General features: G+C 37.2%; 1 protein-coding gene across 4 annotated transcripts in view; it reads left to right on the plus strand.

Annotated features, from left to right (window-relative positions):
* The window catches only part of HDAC9 (histone deacetylase 9), a 1051976-nt gene that overhangs the window by 600841 nt on the left and 424062 nt on the right, over window positions 1–27073 (plus strand). For all 4 annotated transcript variants that reach the window (XM_044946512.2, XM_044946509.2, XM_044946510.2 and 1 more), the window contains one exon: window positions 24557–24688. In XM_044946512.2, the coding sequence (XP_044802447.2) occupies window positions 24557–24688 (132 nt within the window). The remainder of the gene's footprint in view (window positions 1–24556; window positions 24689–27073) is intronic.

The following is a 27073-nucleotide window of genomic DNA, read 5'->3' on the forward strand; positions in this document are numbered from 1 at the left end:
GTGGATACAGAATAACTAATAAAAATACTTTATAGGTTTAAATATAACACATAGAAGAAATTTTACTTATTAAATTTGTCATGTTATTTGTTTATATTATAGTTATAAGAAAACACATATGAAAAATATTTCTCCAGCTTTTAGAATGCTTCTCAGTGGTAAAGAATCTCCCTGCAATGCAAGTGAGGCAGGAGATGTTGGTTCTATCCGTGGGTCGGAATGATCCCCTGGAGTAGGAAATGGCAACCTACTCCATTATTCTTGCCTAGAAAAACGCCATGAACAGAGGAGCCTAGTGGGCGACACAGAACTTAGCGACTGAACAACAACAGTAAAACACATCCATTATGTTTTCCATTACCGTTCAGTTCAGTTCAGTTCAGTCACTCATTCGTGTCCGACTCTTTGCAACCCCATGGACTGTAGCACGCCAGGCTTCCCTGTCCATCACCAATTCCTGGAGCTTGCTCAAACTCATGTCCATCGAGTTGGTGATGCCATCCAACCATGTCTGTTGTCCCCTTCTCCTCCTGCTTTCAATTCCTCCCAGCATCAGGGTCTTTTCCAGTGAGTCAGTTCTTCACATCAGGTGGCCAAGGTATTGGAGTTTCAGCTTCAGCATCAGTCCTTCCAATGAATAGTCAGGACTGATCTCCTTTAGGATGGACTAGTTGGATCTCCTTGCAGTCCAAGGGACTCTCAAGAGTCTCCTCCAACACCGCAGTTAAAAAGCATCAGTTCTTCGGCACTCAGCTTTCTTTATAATCCAACTCTCACATCCATACATGACTATTGGAAAAACCATAGCCTTGACCAGATGGACCTTTGTTGACAAAGTAATGTCTCTGCTTTTAATATGCTCTCTAGGTTGGTCATAACTTTTCTTCCAAGGAGCAAGCATCTTTTAATTTCATGGCTGCAGTCACCACCTGCAATGATTTTGGAGCCCCCCAAAAATATAGTCTGTCACTGTTTCCATTGTTTCCCCATCTATTTGCCATGAAGTGATGGAACCAGATGCCATGATCTTCGTTTTTTGAATGTTGAGTTTTAAGCCAGCTTTTTTCACTCTCCTCTTTCACTTTCATCAAGAGGCTCTTTAGTTCTTTGTCACTTTCTGCCGTAAGGGTGGTGTCATCTGTATATCTGTGGTTATTGATATTTCTCCCAGCAATCTTGATTCTAGCTTGTGCTTCATCCAGCCCAGTATTTTGTATGATATACTCTGCATATAATTTAAATAAGAAGGATGACAATAGATAGCCTTGACATACTCCTTTCCCGATTTGGAACCAGTCTGTTGTTCCATGTCCAGTTTTAACTGCTGCTTCTTGACCTGAATACAGATTTCTCGGAAGATGGGTAAGGTGGTCTGGTATTCCCACCTCTTGAAGAATTTTCCACAGTTTATTCTGATCCACACAGTCAAAGGCTTTGGCATAGTCAATAAAGCAGAAGTAGATGTTTTTCTGGAACTCTCTTGCTTTTTCGATGATCCAGCAGATGTTGACAGTTTGGTCTGTGGTTCCTCTGCCTTTCCTAAAACTAGCTTGAACATCTGGAAGTTCCCTGTTCACATATTGTTGAAGCCTGGCTTAGAGAATTTTGAGCGTTACTTTAGTAGTGTGTGAGAAGAATGCAATTGTGCGGTAGTTTGAGCATTCTTTGGCATTGCCTTTCTTTGGGATTGGAATGAAAACTGACCTTTTCCAGTCCTGTGGCTACTGCTGAGGTTTCCAAATTTGCTGGCATATTGAGTGCAGCGCTTTCACAGCATCGTCTTTTAGGATTTGAAAGAGCTCAACTGGAATTCCATCACCTCCACTAGATTTGTTCGTAGTGATGCTTCCTAAGGCCCACTTGGCTTTGCATTCTAGGATGTTTGGCTCAAGGTGAATGATCACACCATCATGATTATCTGGGTCATGAAGATAATTTTTGTATAGTTCTGTGTATTCTTGCCACCTCTTCTTAATATCTTCTGCTTCTGTTAGGTCCATACCATTTCTGTCCTTTATTGGGCCCATCTTTGCATGAAATGTTCTGTTGGTATCTCTAATTTTCCTGAAGAAATCTCTAGTCTTTCAAGTTCTATTGTTTGCTCTACTTTTTGGATTGATCACTGAGGAAGACTTTCTTATCTCTCCTTGTTGTTCTTTGGAACTCTGCATTCAAATGGGTATATCTTTCCTTTTCTCCTTTGTCTTTAGCTTCTCTTCTTTTCTCAGCTATTTGTAAGGCTTCTCAGACAACCATTTTGCATTTCTTTTTCTTGGGGATGGTCTTGATCACTACCTCCTGTACAACGTCACAAACCTCCGTCCATAGTTCTTCAGGTACTCTGTCTATCAGACCTAATCCCTTCAATCTATTTTTCACTTCCACTGTATAATCGTAAGGAATTTGATTTAGGTCATACCTGAATGGTCTAGTGTTTTCTCTACGTATACATATATGTATAAAAGACATCCATTATGTTTTCCATTACCATTGCATATACATGTATGTGCATAATAACTTTCTTTTGGGTCTGTTACCAGGATCATGTTTGTCTTTCTTGAATAATTAATGTACTTACTGCAACTATATATTTTTTGTATTTCTCCTTTTTCTCTATCAGAAACTAAGCTATTCAGTTTGTTCAGTGAAGTTGCTATCCTTAGCCTATGCAGAGATTTTCCTTACTTGTGTATTTGACTTATTATAATATACACTTTACTTTTATTACAAATAAATCTATATTAATAGTAGAAATATAATACAAATCAATGAAATAGAAGCACCTGTAATTTCTTTGTTGGCACTATAACATTCCTTTTTGATGTCTTTTAATTTCAAGTATGAGTTTCCAATGTCATTTTAGTTGGCAAATAATTACAATTTATTATACAACTATACTATATTTTATATACAGTCCTCTAATGTTGGACATTTAAAGTATTTCCAATATTGCTATTTAAAATAATTTTGAAGTAAATGTTATACAAGTTCTTCTTTGGGCAAATAGCTTATTAACTCTACAGGGTAGATTTCTAGCAGTATGTGTTGTGATTCAGACTCTATCTACTCAATGAGAATTGTTTAACTTCTCACCCCTAACTGAAGTGAATGAAAATGTCTGTATCCTTGGACATTAGCCTATCCCAGGTGACATTATTTTTTTCAAAAGCTAGTTTAATGTATACCATTTCTTGAAAGCATCTTAAAATTTCTCTAACAGTGGCATAACATAAATAACTAAGTTACAAGATTGCATAGCCATTTTAGCAGAATTGGGGGAAAAACCTGAAATAATGGGCATATATGACATTTCTTGAGTGGACAAATGTTATAAAAGAGATGTTCTAAGGATGAATTGTGAAATTCAAAGATTTTATAATTTGTAAATGTATAAAATTTATACTTAAAAATCTCTAGAAATGTTTTCTCCATTTCTTTTATAGCTCATTATTATGCTTCTTTTGATTCAGATGATAAGTTAAACTGTTTTCTGCCTTTAAGATAACTGGACTATTTGTGAAAACACATAGGATAAATACAAATGGAAGACATGTGTGTTTATGTATTTGTTTTATAATCATCAGCGATTTTATTCTCCAAAATATTTCATTATACTGAATATATATCATTAAGATCATGATGTAGTTAATGTTACTAAAGTTATTTATAGAGTTTTAGAAGCAGATAGGGAAACCTTAGTGCAGAGATGGTTCCACAATATAACCTCAACAATGTTTAGGTGGAGAATTAGGGAAAAACAGAAAAGGCATAGCTCTGAGGAGTGAACATCTTAAGGTGGAATATCTATTTTAGACAGCACAGAGAGAGACTTCTGCTAATTGTGTCATGCCAGATCCTGGAAGCCCATGTGAGACACAGTTTGCAGTAATTCACTGTCCCTTGAAGCACAAGAAGTCAGTGCAATACATTTTTATGTGTGAGATTAACATGAAACAATAAAACCTTTAGAGAGAGATATGTGTTGGCTATTGTGTGCTGATCTGAATAAAAGGAGAGAATAAAAGCACAGAGGTTAGCCAACTAACTTTTGTAAAAAATACAACTCAGCTTATAAATGTATCCAAGTTCACAGAGAAAGGAAACAACAAAGGTAGAATTCTAATTCCAGTCTTTCTGACACCAAAATATATAGGTATTAGCAAGCACTGTAGATTTCACTGGAGATGGAAAGGATGATAAAGACAACAGTGTAAAGATGTTGCGGAAGGTCATTCCTTCTGGCTTGAGAAGAAAGTTGATGAATTTTTTTATTATTATTATATTGAGGTGGGAATATAACATACGAAATGAAATTAAAGTTCACTGATTGAAAGTTGGAGTTTTCTTGGATCACTTACTAGAAAACTTAGTAAGATTTTGAAATTTGGACCCCTTTAGAAGAAAAAAGTTTGTGTGTGTGTGTGTGTGTTTGATAGAGAGAGAGAAGCAGAGAAGCAGAGAGGGAGGGAGGATATGACTATGAATGTTTAGCAAATTAGGGGGAAGCCTCAGGGAGAGCTGCAGGGTAGGAAAAAGTTAAGGAGGTAGGGAATTCAAAGATGAAGAGCTCTGCTAAGAAGGTAAGAAGAGCAATGACATTTTGGTTAGTTCAGTGATAGGTATTGGAAACATCATCTTACCTTTCATTTGGATAGAAATAAGTAATTAAGTGAATTATACAATTCAGCGTCAGTAGGGTTAATCCTAGCATTGAATGACGTGCAAACACAGGAAAATACTCCATCAGAGAAAGGAAAGGAGATATTGCCACATGAGGCAAGACCATGATTATTAAGGTTTCTTCTCTATTAAGGAAAATGTAAAAGATAAAAAATCAGGAAATTTATGATTACAGTGAACTTTTGAATTTAAAAAAAATCTCAGTATTAAAGGTTGAAATTTTAGGTTGATAGGAAGGAAGTCATTTTGAAACTTTTTGGTAGAAATTATATTAAAATATATAGTTTAAAAGGTTAGTGTATGCTAAATGTATCATTAGAAGGAAATTAAAGATGGGTAGAGTTGAATAGGAATTTAGTGATTGAAGTGGATGGTCCGGGAGACATCTTCCTCTGACACTGAATATAGTCGCTTTTCTGCTACATCACAGTAAGAAGATTGCAAAGGATGCAGAATACTGGGAAGATCAGTTCTTATATTTTGTCATTTTCAGTTTCAATAGCAATCTTCTAATTTATATGTTCCAAAGAAAAGGTAGTTTTTAAAGGTGTCCCTTTCAGTTTTTCTGAATGAGGTGAGAGAAGAAAGTAACTTATTCAGCACTGATTCTGGGCCCAAAACTGCTCTGATTATGAGAGCACTGATATGAGACTCTCTGATTATGAGACTGTGGTTGCTTTCAAGGAGCCAAGAGACTTAGTGATTATCCCCCTAAGGCAAGCATCTTCTGTCTTCTGATTAACAAGCCCCTTCTATAATGTTCCAACACTCAAAATCAGTCCTTCGTCTAAAAAATGATTTTTTAAAAAAAGTAAAAATTTAAATAAATTATTCTTGTTTTTTCCATCCTTCTTTTGTTGTCAAAATTTGAACTTATTTCATCATCTATGTAAATGAGGTCAGAATAATGATATTATTAGTTATTCTCTTAGGTTATGATGTTATAGAAATGAATATATCATCTGATTCAGCTCTATTTCTCTTCTGTATCGGGCTTCCCTTGTGGCTCAGCTGGTAAAGAATCCACCTGCAATGCGGGTAGACCTGGGTTCGATCCCTGGGTTGGGAAGATTCCCTGGAGAAGGGAAAGGCTACCCACTCCAGTATTCTGGTCTGAAGAATTCCATGGGCTGTATAGTCCATAGGGTCCTAAAGAGTCGGATACGCCTGAGTGATTTTCACTTTCACTTCACTTTCACTTCTGTATCAGTATTTTAAAGAACACCAATGATTATAAATCTCCAAGTAAATGGATTTTTCTCAGATTTCCTTTTTATTTTTTGTGACTTTAAGCCTCACTGACCAACTGTTCCTCCTTTAAATGTTAATTTTATATGCTGTACTTCCGTTCATCTGGACTCTCTATTTTCATAACTATATCCTTCATATTTTAATGCCAGAAAACTTGGGATTTCTATAGTCCAGTTGTCTCTTCTCTGCATGTTGTTCCATTGTTTTAATTTCCCCATGTTTTAATTACCATCACTCCCCTAAAGGCTTTAATTCTAGTTCCTATTCATTCTAATCAATAGGTATCTCTGATGGTAGAGCTTACCCCAGCTTTCTCATTCCTACAGTGAACAGACTGATCAAAGCCATCTTGACATTTTTTAAGTTCTTTCATTTGTTATCTAAACCCACATCTGTAACTCTGAACCCTTTAGTGGATTCCAGGCTGACATTTCCAAGATGTGCTGCAGTTAGTTTAACCTACCAGACAGTCGGACACAACTGAGTGACTGAACTGAACTGAACTGAACCAGGTTTAAAAGTTGACCTCCCATCTTCCACATATAATCAAAACTATGGTTTTTCCAGTAGTCATGTATGGATGTGAGAGTTGAACCGCAAAGAAGGTTTAGTGCCGAAGAATGGATTCTTTCCAACTATGGTGCTGAAGAAGACTCTGTTGAGAGTCCCTTGGACAGCAAGGAGATCAAACCAGTCAATACTAAGGGAAATCAACTCTGAATATTCATTGGAAGAAGTGATGCTGAAGCTGAAGCTCCAATACTTTGGCCATCTAATGCGAAGAGCTGACTCACTTTCCCTGGTACTGGGAAACATTGAGGGCAGGAGGAGAAGGGGCAACAGAGGATGAGATGGTTGGATGGCATCATCGACTCAATGGACATGAGTTTGAGCAATCTCCGGGAGATAGTGAAGAACATGGAAGCCTGGCCTGCTGCAGTCCATGGGATCGCAAAGAATTGGACACAGCTGAGCGACTGAACAACATCCTCCACCTCAAAACTTGCTTATCACCCTGATTTTTCTCAGTTCTGCTAATACCTCTCCCCTAATTATGCAGGTTTGACTTTTGTTTTCCACTTTGGCTCCATCATCTTCTCTCTCCTGTTGTCCAATCCATCCCTGAGTTAAAAGCTTTCCCCCACCAGTTCTTTCTCTTTTTTAGTGTAGGAATCATCTTTTCTGATAAGTATTCTTTCTTTTCATAGTATCTAGTATATACAGCTTTCCACACAGCAAATGCTCAAGATATTTTTGTTAGAGGGAGCATCTCATTCTCTTTCTTGTCTATCTGTTGTTAGTACTTGTTCAGAAATGTTGAATCATAATTAAAGTCAATAAAATGAGAATCAGAGCAACATTCTCTTTTTTTCCACCCGTAGCTCAAGTACAACATTTAAATGACCTGAATTCGAATCTGCTGGTTAAAAAAACAGTGCTGTTCTTTGAGTGCTTATAGAACATAAATTCAGTGAAAATCTGCTCAAACCACAACTCTAATTAAAGGTTTTAGCTGCCAAATAATATATTCTGGTTAAAGCCAAGTTAGTATTAAGGAGTGTTTCATGAATAACAGCACAAGCTTTATACTTTGCTTTTGATTTTCTCATGGGAAACTCATGTAAAGGAGAGTGATACCTCCCTGTTGACTTTAACTTTTAGAAATGCAAAGCATGCTGAAATTGTACATAATTCTCTTCTAAAGAAAAGGAAATAGCATTTCAATGGTTTTCCTCAGTGTCTTATTGAGTTATGGTAGGGCACAATTATGTCTGTTAAATTGATTTACCAGATGGAAGGTTACATTTTATATTTAGCTGATTAAGTTGTAGGAGAGTAGAATTGTATCTCTTACCATAAAGATCATATATAAAAGTAAAAAATATTTTAATTAAGTATATTTTGAAAGTGACTAATTAGAGATTTAAACTGTTTCCCCCCCCCTTCTATTATTTACATTGCACCAAAAGGGGAAATTGTTCTTAGCAATGGGCTTTATACAGTTGTTATTGAGCTTAATAACTTAATATCTCAAAGGAATCTGCCTTAAAAAAAAAAATGTTCCCACTTGAATGAGTTTTGGAAATTGATTGCTTTTGAAGCTATTTAGAATATAGAAAGTACTCAGCATTTGGGGGTTAAAATAAATGATCCTTAACTTACACCCTTACGGAAGATTAACAGAAAAATTTTAAAGAGATAAGTTACATTTTTCTCTTTTGCTTTCTTTGTTGGATTATTTTACAAATAAGTAAATATATTAATTAAAATCTTACCTTTGTATAAAAATGATATCTGATATAGTGTTAAATATTAATTTTAAGCAAATTATTTTCTTGGTATTTCTGCTAAATGATGGGCATATATCATTAATAGTTTTCTTTAATATTCTACTTTCTTACCTAAAACAAACAAACTATATATATATAGCACATACATATATATATAGAATATATATATAGCACAGTGAAATCTGATCTAGTCAGAACCAGTATTTCAGAATATTCAGAATTCCAAAGTAGTGCCAGGTTTGGGATCCTTTAGACTGCTCTATTGACTTCTTATGGCTCCTGTAATAAATTAGCACAAACTTAGTTACTTAAAACAACACATATTTATTATCTTACTGTACTTGGAGCAAGTCTGTCTCCTTGCTTTTTCCAGTTTCTGGAGGTTGCCCACACTCTCTGGCTTCTGGCCCCCTCTCCATCTTCAAACCCATCAATGACTAGTTGGTCTTTGTTGCAGTGTATCACTCTGATACTTCTGCCTTTTCCATATTTTCAGAGAACCCTTGTGATTATATTCAGTTTAGTTCAGTTCAGTCGCTCAGTCGTGTCTGACTCTTTGCGACCCCATGAATCGCAGCAGGCCAGGCCTCCCTGTCCATCACCAACTCCCAGAGTTCACTCAAACTCACGTCCATCGAGTCGGTGATGCCATCCAGCCATCTCATCCTGTGTCGTCCTCTTCTCCTCCTGCCCCCAATCCCAGCATCAGAGTCTTTTCCAATGAGTCAGCTCTTCGCATGAGGTGGCCAAAGTATTGGAGTTTTAGCTTTCACATCAGTCCTTCCAAAGAACACCCAGGACTGATCTCCTTTAGAATGAACTGGTTGGATCTCCTTGCAGTCCAAGGGACTCTCAAGAGTCTTCTCCAACACCACAGTTATATTAGCCCACCTGAAAAATCCAGGATAATCTCATCTTTAAACTTGCTGATTAGCAATCTTAAATCCATTTGCAATCTTAATATCTTTTTACCTTGTAATGTGATAGTCACAAGTTCTGGGAAGTAGGACATAGACTTCTTTGCCCTGGGAACATTATTCTGCCTAACACAACTCCAGCATTTATTGTTTGTAAATTTTTTGTTGATGGCCATTTTGACTGGTATAAGGTGTTATCTCCTGGCAGTTTTGATTTGCATTTCTCTAATAATTAGCAGTGTTGGGCATCTTTTCATGGGCCTCTCAGCCATCTGTATGTCTTCTTTGGAGAAATGTCTATTTAGGTCTTCTGCCCGTTTTTTGATTGGGCTGTTTGTTTTTATGATATTGAGCTACATGAGCTGCTTGTTGGTTGCATCATTTGCAAATATTTTCTCCTGTTCTGTGGGTTGTCTTTTTTGTTTGTTTGTTTTACTTATGGTTTCCTTTGCTGTGCAAAAGCTTTTGAGTTTAATTAGGTCTCCTTGGTTTATTTTTGTTTTTATTTCTATTACTCTGGGAGACCGATTAACAAAGATGCTGTTGTGATTTATTTTCAGAGAGAGTTCTGCCTGTGTTTTCCTCTAAGAATTTGATGATATCCAGTCTTACGTTTCGGAGAAGGCAATGGCACCCCACTCCAGTACTCTTGCCTGGAAAATCCCATGGATGGAGGCGCCTGGCAGGCTGCAGTCCATGGGGTCATGAAGAGTCGGACATGACTGAGCGACTTCACTTTCACTTTTCACTTTCATGCATTGGAGAAGGAAATGGCAACCCACTCCAGTGTTCTTGCCTGGAGAATCCTAGGCATGGCAAAGCCTGGTGGGCTGTCATCTATGGGGCCTCACAAAGTCAGACATGACTGAAGAGACTTAGCAGCAGCAGCAGCAGTCTTACATTTAGGTCTTAATCAATTTTGAGTTTATTTTTGTGTATGATGTTAAATAGTGTTCTAAATTCATTTTTTACATATTTACACATCCAGTTTTCCCAGCACCATTTTTTGAAAAGATTGTCTTTGCTCCATTGTATAGTCTTGCATTCTTTGTCATAGATTGATTCACCATAGGTGTGTGACTTTATTTCTGGACTTTCTATCCTATTTCATTGATCCATATTTCTATTTTTTTTCCTAGTACCATACTAGTTTCAAGACTGGAACTTTGTAGTATAGTATGAAGTTAGGGAGCCTGATTCTTCCAGCTCTGCTTTTCTTTCTCAAAATTACTTTGGCTATTCGGGGTCTTTCGTGTCACTGTGCAAATTTTAAGATTTTCTTATTCTAGTTCTGTGAAAAATGCCATAGGTAATTTGGTAGGAATTGCTTTGAGTCTGTAGATTGCTTTGGTTAATATAGTCATTTTCACAGTATTGATTCTTCCAATCCAAGAACATCATATATCTTTCCATTAGTGTTGTCTCCAATTTCTTTCATTACTGTCTTAGAGTTTTCAGAGTACAGGTCCTTTGGGTGACTGCTTTTACATGGTTATAACTGGACAAGTCAGAAGAAAATGAAGTAAACAAATGAAATAAAAGCTAGAGAATGATGGTACAGTTTTATGGGAGTGAGCTAAAAATTTTCAGATAACATCAGAGACAAAAATTTCAAAGTCATATATTTGAAGAAAGTAGGTTGTACAGCGTCTAAAATTTGATGGTGATTTACTCTGTTTACTATTTTAATCAATACTCTTAAACTCTTTAAAGTCAGAAGAATGGATATTATTGTCCATATTTTCAGGCAGGAAAATTGAGGCACAGAGACATTGGATAATAATAAAACTTGACCCAAGTCACATAGTTATTATCACAGTCAAGACTTGAAAATAGCTCCAGACTCTTAGGAGTATAAACAAGGTAAGTTAATGCTGATAGCACAAATGTGTACAATAAAGTTTAGATTTATGGTGATACTCAAATAGTTATCAGAAGATTGGTATTAGTTTTCCAACCATACAATCCTGACTGTCAGAGTTTCTGGAAAGAATTATGTGCTGTTCTACCATGTGCCCCCATCAAATATAGGGTCACCCCAGTGCAGATCTATAGGAGATAAATAAAACTATGAAATATGCATGAAATATTACACTGCATACTTCACAGTTTTATTTGTCTCCTATACTAGATGTATTATTTTTTAATTATGTGTTTATTTATTTAGGGCAGTGCTGAGTCTTCTATTATTTATTTTTTTATTTATTTATTTGGGGTTGTGCTGTGTGAGCTTTCCTCTATTTGTGACAAGCTTCTAACTAAACTAATTAGTTTATTACTGAAAGAAGATTAATAGCATAAGTAATTAATTTTGAATTTTAAGTATGAAATTTTAGAACTCAAGAGGACTTTTAGAAACATGCCCCTAGTCTAGTTTGTTTTATTGAAGTGATAATTCAAAATTTTGCTTTATTTTCAGAATACAGATTTTCAAAATTTATTTCTGCTTTTACGTAAATAAAATTTCTTACATTTGAAAAAATAAAGCATATAAGGGAATTAACATAGAAAGGTATTTTGTATGTGATGTGGATTTCCTTGACTCCAAACATGGTATTTTTGATGCTTGCCAGACAAATGAAATTCCTCTGGCATTCCACAGCTGATCTATAAGGCCTCTTGCCATGCAGTTCAACATCAAGAAATTCTTACAAATTAGAAAAGCTGAAGTTCAGCTAGTTCTCATCTCAACAACATTTAAAACCCAGTCTTTTACTCGAAGTTTCCTTTCATGTTTGAATATATGGGAACATTTCTTTTTTTCATTCAACAACTATAAAGACACACCATGAATCTATGTCATTGTTCGGTGCTGAGAGAAGACACAAAATTAATTAATGCATTTGCTGTCCCAGGTGATATGTGTGGTAGAGTAGTTTCAGTGAAAAAATGTTAAAGCCATATTGCAGTGGCTTGAAGTTAGAAAATGGTGGTGGCAAGTGTCAGATCAGATCAGATCAGATCAGTCGCTCAGTCGTGTCCAACTCTTTGCGACCCCATGAATCACAGCACGCCAGGCCTCCCTGTCCATCACCAACTCCTGGAGTTCACTCAGACTCACGTCCATCGAGTCAGTGATGCCATCCAGCCATCTCATCCTCTGTCGTCCCCTTCTCCTCCTGCCCCCAATCCCTCCCAGCATCTTTTCCAATGAGTCAACTCGTCACATGAGGTGGCCAAAGTAATGGACTTTCAGCTTTAGCATCATTCCTTCCAAAGAAATCCCAGGGCTGATCTCCTTCAGATTGGACTGGTTGGATCTCCTTGCAGTCGAAGGGACTCTCAAGAGTCTTCTCCAACACCACAGTTCAAAAGCATCAATTCTTCGGCACTCAGCCTCCTTCACAGTCCAACTCTCACATCCATACATGACCACAGGAAAAACCATAGCCTTGACTAGACGGACCTTTGTTGGCAAAGTAATGTCTCTGCTTTTGAATATGCTATCTAGGTTGGTCATAACTTTCCTTCCAAGGAGTAAGCGTCTTTTAATTTCATGGTTGCAGTCACCATCTGCAGTGATTTTGGAGCCCAGAAAAATAAAAGTCTGACACTGTTTCCACTGTTTCCCCATCTATTTCCCATGAAGTGGTGGGACTGGATGCCATGATCTTCGTTTTCTGAATGTTGAGCTTTAAGCCAACTTTTTCACTCTGCACTTTCACTTTCATCAAGAGGCTTTTTAGTTCCTCTTCACTTTCTGCCATAAGGGTGGTGTCATCTGCATATCTGAGGTTATTGATATTTCTCCCGGCAATCTTGATTCCAGCTTGTGCTTCTTCCAGTCCAGCGTTTCTCATGATGTACTCTGCATATAAGTTAAATAAACAGGGTGACAATATACAGCCTTGATGAACTCCTTTTCCTATTTGGAACCAGTCTGTTGTTCCATGTCCAGTTCTAACTGTTGCTTCCTGACCTGCATACAAATTTCTCAAGAGGCAGATCAGGTGGTCTAGTATTCCCATCTCTTTCAGAATTTTCCACAGTTTATTGTGATCCACACAGTCAAGGGCTTTGGCATAGTCAATAAAGCAGAAATAGATACTTTTCTGGAACTCTCTTGCTTTTTCTATGATCCAGCAGATGTTGGCAATTTGATCTCTAGTTCCTCTGCCTTTTCTAAAACCAGCTTGAACATCTGGAAGTTCATGGTTCACATATTGCTGAAGCCTGGCTTGGAGAATTTTGAGCATTACTTTACTAGCGTGTTAGATGAGGGCAATAGTGCAGTAGTTTGATCATTCTTTGGCATTGCCTTCTTTGGGATTGGAATGAAAACTGACCTTTTCCAGTCCTGTGGCCACTGCTGAGGTTTCCAATTTTGCTGGCATATTGAGTGCAGCACTTTCACAGCATCATCTTTCAGGATTTGGAATAGCTCAACTGGAATTCTATCACCTCCGCTAGCTTTGTTCGTAGTGATACTTTCTAAGGCCCACTTGACTTCACATTCCAGGATGTCTGGCTCTAGGTCAGTGATCACACCATCATGATTATCTGGGTCATGAAGATCTTTTTTGTACAGTTCTTCTGTGTATTCTTGCCATCTCTTCTTAATATCTTCTGCTTCTGTTAGGTCCATACCATTTCTGTCCTTTATCGAGCCCATCTTTGCATGAAATGTTCCCTTGGTATCTCTGATTTTCTTGAAGAGATCTCTAGTCTTTCCCATTCTGTTGTTTTCCTCTATTTCTTTGCATTGATTGCTGAGGAAGGCTTTCTTATCTCTTCTTGCTATTCTTTGGAACTCTGCATTCAGATGTTTATATCTTTGCTTTTCTCCTTTGCTTTTCGCTTCTCTTCTTTTCACAGCTATTTGTAAGGCCTCCCCAGACAGCCATTTTGCTTTCTTGCATTTCTTTCCCATGGGGATGGTCTTGATCCCTGTCTCCTGTACAATGTCACGAACCTCATTCCATAGCTCATCAGGCACTCCATCAGACCTAGACCCTTAAATCTATTTCTCACTTCCACTGTATAATCATAAGGGATTTGATTTAGGTCATACCTGAATGGTCCAGTGGTCTTCCCTACTTTCTTCAATTTAATCTGAATTTGGCAATAAGGAAGGAGTTCATGGTCTGAGCCACAGTCAGCTCTTGGTCTTGTTTTTGTTGACTGTATAGAGCTTCTCCATATTTGGCTGCAAAGAATACAATCAATCTGATTTCAGTGTTGACCATCTGGTGATGTCCATGTATAGAGTCTTCTCTTGTGTGTTGGAAGAGGGTGTTTGTTATGACCAGTGCATTTTCTTGGCAAAGTGCATTTTCTTGCCCTGCTTCATTCCGTATTCCAAGGCCAAATTTGCCTGTTGCTCCAGGTGTTTCTTGACTTCCTACTTTTGCATTCCAGTCCCCTATAATGAATAGGACATCTTTTTGGGGTGTTAGTTCTAAAAGGTCTTATAGATCTTCATAGAACTGTTCAGCTTCTTCAGCGTTACTGGTTGGGGCATCCAAGTCTATGCCCCAACCAGTGGCAAGTGTAAGGCTACTTAAAAAAAAAAAAAAAAAAAAACTTTACTGTGAATTAAAGTATAAATGCAGAGAGTAGCTAATAATATCTGTATCTCAGGGGGGCTTATTTTTATTTGAATGGGAAAAGATCTTAGCATGTCTACATGCTAAGAAGAAAGCCAACGTAAGAGGGAGTGTAAAGATACAGATTGAATAACCTCTGTTAGCATATTGAGTTATGTTGGTATAATTGCCTAATTTAGCTAAATTTTGCTTGACATTTATTTTTGAAGCCTTATCTTCATTTAGTATCGCTTCCTCCTCCCCTCCCCCCCCAACCTGGCTAGTGTATTTAATCTCCATCCCTTGAATTTGCGAATATCTTCCCCTGGACAGGGTTGCTTCCTCTGCCTGGAACTGAGCTTCCCTCCCACCTCTACCTGTCAGAATCTCCCTCAATCCCCAGGACTTACCCTCCAGGGAAAGGAATCCCTGCCTCCCAGCTCCAAGGCTCCTCTTACACCTGTCATGTGGCAGTGATCACATTTAGTGTGTTATTTGTTCTTGCTAGGCCATGAATGCCCGGTAGGAAAAATCTCTCTAGTCTATCTTTTGAGAAGTTGCCTCAGCACTTATCCACACCCCTTTTCCCATTCATTGATTCGTTTGTTCAGTAAATAACTAATGAATTTGACCTATGTAGTAGGCACTGTATAAGTGCTGAATAAACAGTGGAAACATAGCTAGATATGGTCCCACTCCTCACAGAACTTTGCAACTTCGGTTCTCAGTATTATTTAATAACTCTTAACTAAATAAACAATGAAACCAACTGAACAGAATGTTGAATTTAACTATAAAAGTGATGAATTATCTCATCATTTATTATTATTTGTTTCTATCCAGAATCACAGTATTTGATTAAAATATTTTATCTGTTAAAAATGGTAATTTGTGCTTTAAATGTCATAAAAATTTTTGAAATAATTATTTGTTCTTCTGTCCTAGTATTAAGCACAAAAACAAACCCCAGCACTGAGTAAGCAGTTTGTGTATCCATCACTCAGTAGAGTTTTTCAGGGTGCTGCCTACGCCAGCTGAGCATCAGGCACTGTGGAGAAAACTGCAAGGAAAAGGAAACAGAGTTCAACACAAAGTGCTGCTCTTGGATTGAGGAAGCTCAGGGCTCTGTCATGGGCTTTCAGCTTTAGAGGTGCCTGCTCTGGCTCAGGAGTTGAAGCATTCATAGATGCTAAGGGAGAATGCCAGCAAGAGCTAATAACCCTTCTGTTCTAGGCTGAGCTTCTGTTTCCCAGAAAAAGTGAAAAATGAAAGTGTTAGTTGCTCAGTTGTGTCTGACTCTTTGTGACCCCATGGACTGTAGCCCACCAGCCTCCTCAGTCCATGGAATTCTCCAGGCAGGAATACTGGAGTTGGTAGCCATTCTCTTCTGCAGGAGATCTTCCTGACCCAGGGATCCAACCTGGGTCTCCCACATCATGGGCAGATTCTTTACCATCTGAGCCACCAGGAAAGCTCAACCTCCATATTGTTCTCACATGCCTCTCTGAGACCTGCTTCCCAGGTCTCTGTAATACTCCTTGCCCTTTATGGTGATTGATTTTCCCCCCTAATCATAAGAACGTGTCATTGTTGTTTTCATATGTGAGGAACCTAAGAATATTTCCATTAATGGGAGGAAATACTCAGAAATATACACATGGCTTCACAGTGATGTGTCCCACTGTTCTGTCTTTGAAAGTAAAACATTGTAGATCACCTAAGTGACCAATGTTATCAAAGGCTTAAATAAAATGGTACGCACTCACATGTATAGGTGGCTAAGTAATACATGGCATATCCTCATAATGTATTTTTAGAAGAATATATAATTGGAAAAGATTCATGATAAAATTTTAAATGAAAGTGGAATAAATAACCATTTTAAAGACTATATAATTACTGGAGAAAAACTCATAATGCATTAAGTGAAGAAACAGGATCTCATTTTCAAATACTTTTATATATATAACACAAAAGAAACATTATAGTAGGGTATACTCATTTCCTATTTCCAAAATGCATCCCATTTCCAAAAATTTCAAACATGTATGAAATTTTGAGATGTATGTATGATTCACAAAATTAGAAGAAAGCAATAAATGTCATTATAAAATAAATACACTATAAATTGATTAATATTTACCAGTGTACTTTTTGAAAAAGAATAATTCTCTTTAAACAAATAGTGTCATAATTGATATGTTGTCAATAAGAGAATGAATGGATGTCTACATTAGTATTTCTGAATACTATTATAGTTTTTCCAGGAAATTGCATTTATATATTGCCATAAATGTGGCTAGCTATTAAAAGCTAAAATTTCCCAATAAATGATTTTTTAAAAAACTTTTACATATGAAATATATAAAACTGGTTGTAATTAAAAAGATTTAGACTAGAAATTTTGTCCCTTGATATCAAAATGCATAAAATCTGATTCATAACATTAAATATTCATGCTATCGAAGCCCCTCAAGAAGCATAAGTTGTGTTAGATATAATGTCGTGTTCTGAATGCTAATTTTAAAAATCCGTAGGCTTGGTTTAATTATAATATTTTTTAATTAGAGTAACCTATATTTTTAGATCAACTTTAGAGAATTTACACATGTCCCCAGAGTGTCAGTTCATAATTGTAATGACTGTTTGGTTGAACAGTTCACATGTGACTAGGCATGCTACAGTGTTAGCATAAAAGAGAGAAATGACTTGGGTAGAAACTATTCCAGGAAAGCTAATCTTCAGAAAGGACATTCCAAATAGAGTGAATGAGTGATAGATTATGCCTGCTTGGTTCCAAGTGACAGAATGTCATAATACAGAAATGCCAAGATAGGTCTCTGGGTGGGAAATAGCAGGTGAAATCTGGGGAGAGGGGGGTTAGGTGGATAAGCTGACAAATATCTAGTCCTGCAAAGAAGAATAGACAGTGTCAGAGAAGGGATGTGACACTCACAATGGAGCCCAAAATTTCCCCTATGATTGTGGTATTAAATGTGCAGGTGAAATAGTTGAATATCCCCAATATTCATTAATATAAAGGTGCATTTCTTAATCTAGTACTTAATCTTGATAAATCATTAGTAATTTTAATTAGTAATATCAGTATCCATTACTCAATGAAAAATCTTTTCTCCTATGATCACCTCTCTTATGAGAATTAAGAACTTCTTTACACCATGATATGTGGTTATTGAATTTTTTTCTAAACTGTTGGTGTAAAGAATATTCACAAATTAGGATTAAAAATGAATAAAGACAAGATGCACAAAGTAGGTAATCATTCTTAGTAAATGGTAGTATATTTAAGACACACAGTAAATTGAGTAGAAATTATAAACAGGGAAATAAAAGAAGTGAGGAAAATGGAAAAGGTCAATCAGTAAACATAAAGTATTTTAAATATACTGAGTGGAAGATCAGAAAAGGACCACTGTTACTTTTGTTGTTATTATAGATAATTCTGCCCTAGGCAAAAGGAATAAACCACTTGTAGCCTTCTGTCTTTGTGCATGCATGCTAAGCTGCTTATCTTTTAATTTTATTCATTCTTAGTCTTATATATGTACAGAATTATGCATTCATTTATTCAACATCTATCTATTGACCAACTTTTTTGTGATGGCCAGTCAGTTGAACTAGGAACTTCATTCAACCCCTTTAATCTTCCACCATAGTGTATCTATATATATCATCTCCAATAGATGACAAAATAGCTCATGGAGATCCCAAAACTCACCCAGGATTGCTGGGTGTTAGTACGTGAACTAGTTAGCACTGAAATCTGAGTCTACCGTCTGTCTGTGTCAGAGACCTGTTTGCCTCTACAAAAGATAGCTTCTGTGTTTGTATGTGTGTACATATGCGAAGTGACACTCCCACACTCACAGACGCACTCCACACATCAATCTCTTAGTGAAATGACAAGTCTGGACCTTATGACTTACTGTGCTTTAGAATCTTAATTTTTTAACCTTTGTGTCTGCTACCTAACTTTACTGCTTTTCTCATTATTTTCACACCCTTTGACACCTAAGTTCATTTTGAAATAGGGAGATCTGTATGAGAAGAAAAGATTTCAAATACATTTAACTCGTGAGGCATTTTTCACATATTTTCTGTTTCCTTTGTTCACTTGTTTTTTAAGCAAAAAGAGAAAAAAGTTTTAGTTCTCTCATCTTTAATATTTTTTCATTTAAATAATGATAATTTTTCATGCAGTGTTTTCATCTCAGCAAACAAATACATTCAGTGGGCACACACACTAAAAGTTTGCCTTATGTTTTTGTGATTAATTGAGATGTAGAGAGTGATAGGTGTTGGGCAAAAATAGAAAGGCAATTAGTGCAACTAGGCATGAAATACATTCAAATACAAGCAAAATGTCTCCCCAGTTAGTGATCTCTTTCTGGGCTCTTGAGGATTTTCATCCCATTAGTAAGTCACTGGAATAGAAATCTTCAGTCTTTGGGGAGACCAGAGCATTGCAAATGGAATTAACTCTTAACTGCAAACTGAGTCAGCACAATAGGTTATTAATTCTACTTCCTGGGTATATGTCATGCTGAGTTCGGTGTGTGGGCTTCTGAAATGTTAGGAGTGAGTTTATAAAGCATTATGAGGACTAAATGATGGTTATTTATCATTCCAACCTTGGCCTTCACCACCAAGAACTAATACTTCTGGTGACTCAAAATCAGAAGTGAAATACAGGCGAAAGTTTTTGCTGAAACCCATAGACTTGGCCTTTTACTTAGAAAAGTTGTGTTTGTATATTTTGAGAAAATAAATTTATGTTGCACTTTATAGAATATCCGTGATTGCTAGTTTTTACAAGCCTATGTCCTCAATTGATAAATATATCACTATGTCTCAAATGTTACCCTGTTGAGAACTGGAATTCAGACTTTTTCTGCACATTTTCATAGCCAATGGAAGTTAACTAGCTTTGATTTGAACGTTTTAAAATAAAATTCTAAATTTAAAATATATTGAAATATTTATTATTTTAAGCTACCTGTAGCACTCCCTGGTTTCTGATAATCATTTTTTCTTCTGATACTCTCCTACATCCTCTTTGAGAATCTCCAAGATATCATTATCCCCTTTATTTCTCTCTGTGTAGAACAATTATTAACATCCTCCGTTTCCTGATTACTTACCCCAGAGTTTTCACACTTGGCCATACCATTTGGGTCCAGATAATTCTTTGTTGTGGGGCTGTCCTGTGCATAGTAGGATGTTTAGCAACATCCCTGGGCTCCACCCACTACATTCCTGTAGCAACTCCCCATACTGACAATCAGAGTATCTCCAGACATTGCCAGACGTCCCTGGTGTCAATATCTTTGCCAACTGAGAACCACTGGTTTATCTTCTAGATATTATTTTGTTTGACTCCACGATAACTTTGCAAAATATGTACAACTGTGTTACTCAGAGTTTTGGCAAGTAACAGAACTCACATGATGTGGGTCATAGGCTTTTATGAAGGGACTGCTTACAACAGCTTGGGAATGTTGAGGCACCCAGAAAATAGCTACAGCAGGAAGCCATTCCCACCCCTAGTGCTGAAGAAGCACAGAGAAGAAATAAGGCTGCTAGAGTGCTGGGAAAGCTGGAACCATGGAACGGAGCCTTCAAGAGGGAGATGAAATCAGGAAGAGACAAAGCTAAACCACATGATGCAGCGCTATAGCAGAGAGAGCATAGGATACCTGATCTCGAACTCCTTAATTCTTCGATCACTGGCCAGTCTTACCAGTAGGCTGAGTCCAAACAAGACCCAACCAGCAAAGGAATGGGGTGATGCAACCCCAGGATTTGGTCTTGTGATCTCAGAGAAAGAAGGAAAGTGCAATCTATTGGGACATATGGAGGAAAAAAGAAGGAAAAACAAACTATCTCCATTTTAACATGAGAAACTGAGATTTAAAGATATAAAGTAATTCATCCAAAGTCAAATACCAAATGCATAAACAGGCACTTTGAAGCACATCTATTTCACTCCATAAACTACAATGGTATCTTCATAGCCAACTTTCATGAATGAGCAGACTGATAGTAGATGATAGATGCGAAACCAAAATCCCGTTTTCATACCTTCTCTGATGTCCACTTTTTTTTTTTAATGTTGACTATAGAAAGCTATTTAAAAGATGAATATCCAGCTTATTCTCAAAGAGATACATAGGAACAAAAGCTTTCTGCTGCCCTGTGAAGTCATTTTCTGAAAAGCTTATGGAATTCTAGGTTTCCTGTAGAATGTTTAAGTGGCACATCCTGGTTTACCAAGCTGTTGTCACATTTTCATCTTTACTGCAGATATTCCCCCCCAGCTAGAGCAATGTGTGAGGAGAAGAAGACTAGACTGGGTATCAGGGAATTTGGGGCTCAGTCCCGGCTCTGTCATTCCTACCCTGGCAGTAGCAGCAATAATAAAAATTACCTAAACCAAAATCACTGCAGATGGTGACTGCAGCCATGAGATTAAAAGACGCTTGCTCCTTGGAAGAAAAGCTATGACCTACCTAGATGGCATATTAAAAAGCAGAGACACTACTTTGCCAACAAAGGTCCATCTAGTCAAGGCTATGGTTTTTCCAGTGGTCATGTATGGATGTGAGAATTGGACTATAAAGAAAGCTGAGCACCGAAGAATTGGTGGTGTTGGAAAAGACTTTTGAGAGTCTCTTGGACCGCAAGGAGATCCAACCAGTCCATCCTAAAGGAAATCAGTCCTGAATATTCATCGGAAGGACTGATGCTGAAGCTGAAACTCCAATACTTTGGCCACCTGATGTGAAGAACTGACTCATTGGAAAAGACCCAGATGCTGGGAAAGATTGAAGGTAGGAGGAGAAGGGGATAACAGAGGATGAGATGGTTGGTTGGTATCACCGACTCAATGGACGTGAGTTTGAGCAAGCTCCAGGAGTTGGTGATGGACAGGGAAGCCTGGCGTGCTACAGTCCATGGGGTCGCAAAGAGTTGAACACGACTGAGCAACTGAATTGAACCAAAACCTTTTTCTTCCCTTTGGCATTCACCCAGATCTTCATAGTTATTCTTAAGTATCTAATCCTGTGGCCAAAGTTCTGTGAAATAAGGAAGAAGTTAGAGTTTCACATTTGAACCCATAAATGTAGAGCCAGGCTCAGAAAGTGCTAAAAATCACACTGAAAATCTCATATGTGGGATGTGTGGTCCCGATTCCACATATTCCTGCTGAAACATGGTGCTTTTTCTACTCCATCTTTGAAGTAATGAATCAATTAGTTTACTCCCTCTGGAGAGCCAGTCTGTAACATCTGAATCCATTAGACTTCATCATAAAGTCATGTCTAGATCAAGATCTAAGAATCTGTGATTTTTATCCTAGGCTTATAAACAAGATAACAGCAGATGCCAATATATTAATAGTTAGCATGTAGGAATTCATTTTTTTTTATTTGAAATGGAATATATTTATTAACCTACAACTTATCGGAGACAAAATTGGTGTTTTTAAAGGCATTTAAAAATAAATATATGGGGGTGGGTGTGTGTATGTTAGTCACTCAGTCGTGTCCGACTCTTTGCGACCCCATGGTCTGTAGCCCGCCCGGCTCCTCTGTCCATGGAATTCTCCAGGCAAGGATACTGGAGTGGGTAGCCATTCCCTACTCCAGGGGAATCTTCCCAACCCAGGAATCAAACCTGGGTCTCCTGCATTGTAGGCGGATTCTTTTCCATCTGAGCCACCAGGGAAGCCCAGGGTGGGGATCTAATTGAAATAGTATATAGTTCCATCTTTTCCCCTTTATTCGCAGGCATGTTGCATGCTAGTAATTCAGATTCAGTCTTATTTGCTAAAATCAAGTGGGTTAAGGAAAGTCTGCACTCCTGGAAAGTCTGGCAAGAACTTTAATCCTTCCCCCAAACTATTACCCTACTTTGCTTCAAGGTGGGAGGCCCAGGAAGTAAGACCTTTGTGGTCTCTAGTCACTGAGCTTCTTGTACTCACTCCTAATTTCTACCCTTATCTCCTGTCCATTTTCTACTTTTACAATATTTCCAGGTCCCCATTTTTTTTTTTTACATTTTTAGTGTTTGGGGGCATAAAATCAGCTGTAAACCTCCCCCCCCTCAATTTAACTTTTTAATTTTCTCTAGCCAGTTCCAAGAAAATCTAGGATTCTCAGTCCAAGGTAGATCTAAATAAAGAGGGGTGAGTGAGAGAAGAACAAAGAGGAAACTAAAGTATTTGATACCAAAAATAAATAAATGAGTAATAGAAGATTGTAAATTCTACTTTTGATATCCTCTGTAGTTGGGCAGAACTATAAAATTCCTTCAAAGAAATCATTTTATCTGCTCCAGAATTCTAGCTACATTATAACATTGTTCCTGATATAGGTGATTAGTAATGCTTTGGAAAATCAGTTCTATATTTGTTCTGCTGTTCCTACATAAAGAAAGGTTGAAGAGCAGTATTTTCAGTGTTAGAAGATTACACGTGAGCTAGGTTATCTGGGTACAGATGCTGGCTTCATCATCCCTTTTTACTTTGATGACTTTGGGCAAGTTACTTACATCTCCATGTTTTGGTTTCCTCACTGATACAATCAAAGTGTAAGTAGACTCTGTCCAATTAGATTTTCTGTGGTTAAAGAAGGTAATATTGACAAAGATTTCAGGACAGTAGTGGAACATGCTGCTGCTGCTGCTTAGTCGCTTCAGTTGTGTCCGACTCTGTGTGACCCCATAGACAGCAGCCCACTAGTCTCCCCCGTCCCTGGGACTCTCCAGGCAAGAACACTGGAGTGGGTTGCCATTTCCTTCTCCAATGCATGAAAGTGAAAAGTCAAAGTGAAGTCACTCAGTCGTGTCCGACTCCCAGCAACCCCATGGACTGCGGCCCACCAGGGTCCTCTGTCCATGGGATTTTCCAGGCAAGAGTACTGGAGTGGGGTGCCATTGCCTTCTCCAGTGGAACATAGTGATCACTATATAAATGTTAGTTGTCTTCAGAAGCATTGTTTTCCTAATTATCATCATCACCACAACCTCCATCATCATTGATTTCTACTACAGAATCAATCCAATGTTTCCATTCTTCTGAAGTACAATCACTTCAAAACTTAATGCATGAAGATAAATTATAGAGCATCACTCTTTAGAATAATATAACCAAAGAAACACATATGTATGAATAATGTATTTTGTATTTTGGAATATATAACCTAACTCAGAACTTTATCTATAAGACTTGGCCACCCTTCCTTTCTAATTGACTGTGTATTCACTGTATACGAGGGTTTACTCATAGTGATTCTACTTGGTTTGTGTTATTATACCAAGTGTATTTTCCCAGGATTTCAGGTTAGAAACTACTGACATTGAAATATTTCAGGAGTCAGAATTAGACATAAATTATTTTCTGCAGAGGTGTCTTCCAGAAGTGTCTGACCAGAAGTCAGCCAAGAGTCTCTAAAATCACATTAGGGTACTGTTTTTAGTGGTTCTTGAGTTTCACCCTTGAGAGAATTTAAAGAACTGACAGTAAAGTATAATAAATCTTATTCTGACCCAAACACTCTCAGTCATTGAACTTCCCATTAACAATTCCAATTCTACTAGATAATAGGTAGAAAGCATATTTTTACTCTCTTTTCACTTTACATTTAGAGATGTAGAATAATATTTCACACATTTCATAAAAATAATTATGACATTTGTCTGTTTAATTAATTTATAATCAATGCCTTATTTATATGCTTGGGTTTTAATTTGACATGAGAAGGGACCAAGAAGAGGGTGAGCCTTTTTTTTTCTTTTTTTTTTTTTTACACAGGAGCAATTGGCTCTCCATTTTTTAATTTTTATCTATTTTCTTTGTCTCAATTCCCAGCCTCTGAGCCCAACTTGAAGGTGCGGTCCAGGTTAAAACAGAAAGTGGCAGAGAGGAGAAGCAGCCCCTTACTCAGGCGGAAGGATGGAAATGTTGTCACTTCATTCAAGAAGCGAATGTTTGAGGTGACAGGTAATTGAGGACTGGGTAGATACACACTGGAGGAAAAAAAAAACTGCTGCCAGTAGGAATGAAACAAAATTAGCTTAGAATAAATATACCTGCTGTATATTAAAATTTATTTTGAAGAGAAACATTTCTTGAAAGGAAGTTATATTGAAAACTCACAAGTAGTTCAGTAAACCTTGCCATGCATTCACCAGCTGTGTTAAACAGGAAATGAATGAAAAACAGAACTATATGTCAATAGGCATAACTAGGGAATGTCAGAGCTCACCTTAATCTTTTCAGAAACAAGCAGTCCGTTTTGGGAATGCCAAGCCAGAGAATATAACTTTTAATGAAATTTGATCAGAAATGAGCAGAGGGAGGTTCAAGAAGAATACTTCCCCCATACTCAAACATTAATGTACAGAATACATCTGGGAAAATTAAACTATGTGAAACAGCAAAGCCTTCACTTTTCAACAAATTTACAGAACTCATAAATGACATTATGTGTTTACTAGTGAACTGGGACTTGTGGCAGGAGGGGATATATTATTGCCTTTTATGAAGGGAAAGAAACTGTCATTTTCACTAGTCTCAAATGGAAGAGTTCTTAGTTTTTTAGCTGCCTGGTTAGTAGTGGGGTGAACAGGTTAGGAAATTCAGCCTGATGTCTTACAAAGCCCTCTAGTCCCATTTGTACCTGGTCTGAGAAGACATAGGGATAGAAGAACCAAAAAGGCTAGCCAAAATAACAAAACCAACTATTGTTTATTGAGTAACTACTTAGAGCTATGCATTGTATGTGACCATTTCCTTTGGTTGCATCAATATAGAAATGGAAATCTAGAGCCATGTTTGTCCATTCTCAAGGGAAATGGTGCTTATATCAAAGTAGTCAGTTGGCATTATTTCTCTAGGATAGAATTTTATTCTTAGAAAGTTTTTTTAAAAAATTGTTTCTTTTCTGTATCTTCTTTGGCCATGATAGTGTCTAGTTTAGGGAGACATGAAGATTGTGGAGGAAGAGGTGGAAAAGTGTAGACTACCAATTAGGGAGTATTTTGACAGATTACTAGGGAGAAAAAAAATGTTTAGTCTCCTATTCAGTGCTGACAGATTAATATGTTTATCTGAGGAAAAGTATTGGTGAAAATTTTTTTCTTAAGGGATTATAAGTATTAAGTAAATAATTATTTTACTAGAGTTTATTTTCCAGTATCAAATACAATCACTAGTTTAGACCAATTCAATAATGAATTTAGAGTTACAGACTTTTTCCCCCAATAAACCTATTTGTATTTCATTAAGTGAAAATCTTAAGTAAGTTTTCATAATAGAAGTCCTTGATGGGGTTGGGGATGAATCTGTAGAGTGAATCTGTATTAATGAAACTAAAGAATAATGAACATATCAATTGTCTAATGTAATGACCTATAGGTCATTTTTCTGATGGGAGATAGTAGGTTCTCTCATAACAGAAAAACTTAAAGAAAATAGAAACACATGTATATTTCTTTTTTGTTTCTTTAAAATCTTATTAAGGTTTTATATATTTATTGCAATGTCCTTTTCTATTTTCCTGTTAATCTTTTTCATGATCATAACTTTTCCCCACATGGTCACTTTTTCTTTCTTACCAAATTTCAGTGGAATTTAGCTCACTACTTAACTGAGTAATAATTAATTCTCATTTATAAGGGTTATGATTTGCTAGAGTTCTGTTCAGGTTCTTGTGAAATATCATAATTTTCTCTCATTTTGTGAGATAATAATGCCCCTTTTCAACTGAGGGAAAAAAACTTGTATTTGAAGAGACTAGACACACATTTCTGATCAGTGAGATGGGACTTATGGATGCTTTGGTTGATATTTTTAACTGTATGTAAAACTGGTGTGTTATAACTGATATCTTAACTTTATGTTGCAGTTAATCTAAGTGTTTTTGGAGAATTTGAACTACTGGACACAAGGTTTTCTGCACCTCTACATCCTCTTTCTCTGTCAGCTTTCATGTGATTAGGATGAGCTCTGTTTGGATCTTAGTACTAATTATTTTTGCTGTCCAGTCAGAGACCACCATAGCATCATAGCAGTTGAATTGCCACTGCTGTTCATGTCTCACCTCTAGCCTCTCTCTTCCCTGTTTCATAGGTTCAGCTGTTTGCTTTTTTCCAAACCCATGCTACCTCTCTCCTCCCAGTAGTTGACATGAGAGCCACGTGTCATCGTCCCCTTTTTCAAATTCAAGGGTCTTCTGCTCTTCCCTCTACAAAGCCATGCTATTTTAAAATTCTAGGTCCTGGCACATTCCTGTGCCTATAATGTCTTCTCCGCTCTCCCCTTCTCCACTGCCCACTTTTCATGAGTTTCTCGTCTTCAAGCCCCAGTTGTGATATTACTTCTACT

This window comes from Bubalus bubalis, chromosome 8 (assembly GCF_019923935.1).
Source record: "Bubalus bubalis isolate 160015118507 breed Murrah chromosome 8, NDDB_SH_1, whole genome shotgun sequence".
NCBI classification, from domain to species: domain Eukaryota; kingdom Metazoa; phylum Chordata; class Mammalia; order Artiodactyla; family Bovidae; genus Bubalus; species Bubalus bubalis.